The 5,270-nt window shown below is 40.2% G+C and overlaps 1 protein-coding gene across 1 annotated transcript; it reads right to left on the reverse strand.

Moving 5' to 3' along the window:
• Window positions 1–3,914: 3,914 nt before the first annotated feature.
• Window positions 3,915–5,029, reverse strand: LOC139398610 (recoverin-like). The gene is made up of 5 exons (XM_071144541.1): window positions 4,938–5,029; window positions 4,698–4,835; window positions 4,433–4,583; window positions 4,194–4,305; window positions 3,915–4,033 (listed from the first exon to the last, which is right to left on the reverse strand). Exons 1-5 carry the CDS (start codon window positions 5,027–5,029, stop codon window positions 3,915–3,917), a joined length of 612 nt encoding a protein of 203 aa, XP_071000642.1.
• Window positions 5,030–5,270: the final 241 nt, after the last annotated feature.

Here is a 5,270-nt window from a genome sequence, read left to right on the forward strand (position 1 = left end):
AACAATATACCTCTTACTTCTACCCCCTCCTTTTTCGAAAATTCTGTTAAAAATCGCGCAACTTTTCAGCGTCCTGCTACTCATGCCAGGAATATAGTATATGCATATGATTAGTATGTGTGGATAGAAAACACTCTGAAGTTTATAAAACTGGTTAAATCACGGCTGTGACTATAACAGATCGTGTGTTTCATTGAAAAACGCAAGAAAAACTGCTCTCTGAAAGCTAAAAATAATTTCCATAAGTCACTTCCACGAGTTGTTAAAAGAGAACAGAATTTAATATCGAACTGCCTGCAATTCATACAAATTCCGCACGATGGCGCCATTGTCCTCATTTTCAATTGAATTAATTGTTGGAAAATCCATCTATCTGACCTCCATTTTCCCAGTCTTCACCCGGATGCAGTTGATGAAGACATTAGAAGCCATTGTTTTGCAAGTGAAGACCTATTGAAAAGACATCGCCCTGTAATCATTTTGATAGATTATAAACGTTTACTAATACCTAAAGTTGGATTACAAAAGGATTTCGAAGTGTTTTGTGAAAGTTTATCGTCGACTTTTTTAATTTTAAAAAATTACGCAGCGTTTAAAAACGATGATTTTTTCTGAATGACACAGCTTCCATACAAAGCTATTTTGGGTATATATGGACCGATTTAAACGAAAAAAAGACCCAATAGTGATGTTTATGGGGCATATAGGAGTGCCAAGAAAGAAGCTCGTCAAAGGTAATGAATGTTTTATATTTTATTTCTGCGTTTTGGGTAGCGCCGGCTACCGCAAAATCTGTTGTTTACGTGTCGTGCTGGCATTTTGGGGGGTGCATGCTATCAGATAATAGCTTCTGATGCTTTCGCCGAAAAGCATTTTAAAAATCTGACTTGCTGGCTAGGTTCACAACGAGTGTAGCTTTAATTCAATACCCTGCTTGTGAATTTTGATCAAAGATTGAGTTGTAACGAGTACATTTAGCATTTAGCGTAGCGCATTTGCATTTCCAGGGGCATACTTGAGACGTCTGCGTCTCAAGTATGGTCAAGAAGTTAATTAAGTTTATTTGCCAACGTTTCCTGACACTGGCCATATTGAACGGTTGTTGAGCGTTCTTAAATTCATCAGTTATTCTGCGCTCTGGCACACTCAGACGGGAGTGCTCTGGAATCGGAGTAGATGGCCAGACTGAATTTACGAACGCACCCAAAATGGTTACTTGTATAGTGGGGTCTTTCGTTAAGACATGTAGCTAGCTAGCTACATCCAAGACCCCACACATTGTTTAGCTAGCTAGCTAATCCCAACTCATGACGTTACCACCCTGCATGAATCTGCAAGTAGCTAACCAACCAGGTTCAATGTTAGCTAGCCAACATTAGGCTATAACTAGCCAAGCAAATAGCTCTGAGATACGAACAATAAGATCATACACGTAACGTTGGCTAGCGAGCCAGCCAGCTAACGTTATCTAGCTAACAGTACACTTTAACTTGAAACGAAACCACTTTCTTTTAAAATTTGAAACATGGAATATCTGAAAATGTAGCTAGCTAGACTATCTTACCCGTATACATCATGGATGGACGTGACTCCTGGCACGGATACCATGGGTGCCTTTACTTTGAATATGTATTGTGTCTTGAGGTGTTTTTTCTCCATGTCCTTAGCTATCATACTCGAATCCCACTGATTTCAAAACTCGGTCCTCCAGAAAGTGGACAACACTTGTAGTTATACTACGCAATACATTAAAAAAAGCTGCGTTAGACAGGATTACCTACACATACTGACCAGCTCAAATAGACTATATGTCAAACCAATCCAAACTCATCTCTCGGCATGTCCAGCCCACTCATTATCTCAGCCAATCATTGCTAGCGGGAAGGTTTCTGCTTTTTTCTGTGGCTAAACCAACTAGGCTAGTAATTTAACAATTTTATGCATATTCACAGATGGCATTGTTATTAAGGCACATGAAAGTTCACTGTTCGAGAAGGCATTGACCTTGATAAAAAAATAAAAGTTTACGTTCAAACGGCTCTCCTGTGAAGTAGTGACCCTATTTTCCTGAAACGAGTCACATATGCTGAGCACTTGTTGGCTGCTTTTACTTCACTCTGCGGTCCAACTCATCCCAAACCATCTCCATTGGGTTGAGGTCAGGGGATTCTGGAGGCCAGGTCATCTGATGCAGCACTCCATCACTCTCCTTCTTAGTCAAATAGCCCTTACACAGCCTGGAGGTGTGATGGGTCAGTGTCCTGTTGAAAAACAAATGATAGTCCCACTAAACACAAACCAGATGGATGGCATATCGCTGCAGAATGCTGTGGTAGCCATGCTGGTTAAGTGTGCCTTGAATTCCAAATAAATCAGTGACAGTGTCACCAGCAAAGTACCCCCTCACCATCACACCACCTCCTCCTCCTCCATGCTTCACGGGGGGAACCACACATTCGGAAATCATCCATTCACCTACTCTGCGTCTCACAAAGACACAGTGGTTGGAACCAAAAATCTCTCATTCGGACTCATCAAACCAAAGGACAGATCTCCACCATTCTAATATCCATTGCTCGTGTTTCTTGGCCCAAGCAAGTCTCTTTTTCTTATTGGGTGTCCTTTAAATAGTGGTTAGCAATTCGACCACGAAGGCCTGATTCACTCAGTCTCCTCTGAACAGTTGATGTTGAGATGTGTCTGTTACTTGAACTCTGTGAAGCATTTATTTGGGCTGCAATGTCTGAGGCTGGTAACTCAAATGAACTTATCCTCTGCAGCAGAGGTAACTCTGGGTCTTCCTTTCCTGTTGTGGTCCTCATGAGAGCCAGTTTCATCATAGCGTTTGATGGTTTTTGCGACTGCACTTGAAGAAACTTTCAAAGTTCTTGAAATGTTCCAGATTGACTGACCTTCATGTCTTAAAGTAATGACGGACTGTCGTTTCTCTTTGCTTATTTGATCTGTTCTTGCCATAGTATGGACTTGGTCTTTTACCAAATAGGGCTATCTTTTGTATATCACCCCTACCATGTTACAACACAACTGATTGGCTCAAACACATTAAAAAGGAAAGAAATTCCAAAAATTTAGTTTTACAAGGCACACCTGTCAATATACATGCATTCCAGGTGACTACCTCATGAAGCTGGTTGAGAGAATGCCAAGATTGTGCAAAGCTGTCATCAAGGCAAAGGGTGGCTACTTTGAAGAATCTGAAACATAAAGTATATTTTGATTTGTTTAACACTTTTTTTGCTTACTACATGATTACATATGTGTTATTTTATAGTTTTGATGTCTTCACTATTATTCCACAATGTAGAAAATAGTCAAATAAAATGAAGAAAAACCCTTTAATGAGTAGGTGTGTCCAAACGGTTGACTGGTACTGTATTTATGTACATTTTATCAGAATGACTCAAATGAAACTTTATCACATAAAGGTACTAACGACAGATATGTAAACATAATTGAATCCACTCAAAACAGTAGAGCATTGACAGGTAAGTGTTGGTATTGAACATACTAATATTGGTCTTTGACAAAGTACAGTGTGAAGGATAAGTCTTACAGTAATGTGCACGATGTGGGTATTATCATGTATTTGTCATATCTAAAATGTATCCTTAAAGGAATATATACATTAAAGGGAATTTTGTGCTTGAAACAAATCTCTGCTATTGATTACTAAATCATGAAAATGTATATACGGCAATGACACAAAAGATACCATATAAACGTGCTGTTCCAACGGCACACTTGAACAAGTACTATGTTACAAACTTAACAACAAACATTGCAAGCTTCAGGTCTTTCTTGATGTGAATATTTTGTCCCAGTGAAACTAACCTGGATGTATAAAGTTGAAGTGAAAAAAAAAACAACAACAAAAAAGATGGCGATGTCAGCTGCTAATGTTTCGTCTCCTTTAGTCTCTCCTGTACCTTCTGTGGCTGGCCAAACTGCACCAGTCTGAGGATGTTCTTGTTGTCCATCACTCCCTGGATAAACTCCTCCTCTGTTAGCTTATCTGAAAGGACAGAATTAATAACAGATAAAATAATAGATACGTTTACAATGCTCATTGCGCATAAGGTCAAAATGCATTCATCAAAATACAATATACAATATATGTATGATTTTCTTGAACTATTCTTTGAGTGGTTCTTAAACATGAAAACAAGGCTTACCATTTTCTTTCTTGCCGAAGGAGTCCCAGATTTTATCAGCTCTCTTCTCTGGTGTGTTCTCATCATCAGGAAGATTCTTCTGGTCCTCTTTGGAGATCATGTTGAATATCGACTGTAAACACAAAGTTTATTTCATCATTATAGAGATTTGAGCAGCACGCAAAAAAACATGATGTTACCACATCTCATCTCTTACACCTATTTCATTACATCTATTTCACAATGACTCTACAACTGACCTCAACGATCTCCTGGATCTCCTTCTTGGTTATGCTTCCGTTGTGGTCGACATCGTACAGGTTGAACGCCCACTCCAGTTTCTGTATGGTCCTCCCAGAGGAGGTCAAGTGCAGGGCCATGATGTACTCCTTAAAGTCCAGCATCCCATCACTGCAGGGTTCAATATCATTCAATTACGCTGTTTCTATATCCCACAAGTGCTAATTATGCAGAGCAGTGCAAATCAGCAGGCACGTTGTAATGACCATGTAATCCATCCATCACCTGTTGGAATCGAAGCTCCTGAAGACGTGGCGTGCATAAGCCTTGGGGTCTGCATCGGGGAAGAATTTGACGTAGATGGCCTCAAACTGCTGCTTGCTGATTCGCCCACTGGGACACTCTCTCAGGAAGGTCTGGTACCTATAGAGGACGAAATAAAGATGGGATCAAACAGTAGCTACGTCTCAAATGACACCATTCTCTCCCATAAAGTGTATTTATTTCGACCAGAATTGTAAGTACCCGGTACATAGTTGCTTCTCACTGTACTTGGTGTTCAGTTTCAGCTCCTCCAGGAGATCCTTGGACAGGGAGACACTTTTGCTGTTGCCCATCTCTCCTGTGTTTCGGGATCGCTGTCCTCTAATTTTCTCTCTATTTCTTCCCTCTCTGTCCGTTGCTCTATTTTGCTCGATCCCTCCTTGGTTCTTTTATTATTTTCTTTCTCTTTCACAGTCTCTTTTTTTTTCTCTGCGCTCTCATGTGAGAGGACCCACTCAATCCTAATCTGGTGCACCTCTGCTCTGACCAGGAACAAACACCGGCCCTCTTGTTCTCTGCTATTTAAATGAAGAT

Source organism: Oncorhynchus clarkii, unplaced genomic scaffold (assembly GCF_045791955.1).
Source record: "Oncorhynchus clarkii lewisi isolate Uvic-CL-2024 unplaced genomic scaffold, UVic_Ocla_1.0 unplaced_contig_5151_pilon_pilon, whole genome shotgun sequence".
Classification (NCBI taxonomy): domain Eukaryota; kingdom Metazoa; phylum Chordata; class Actinopteri; order Salmoniformes; family Salmonidae; genus Oncorhynchus; species Oncorhynchus clarkii.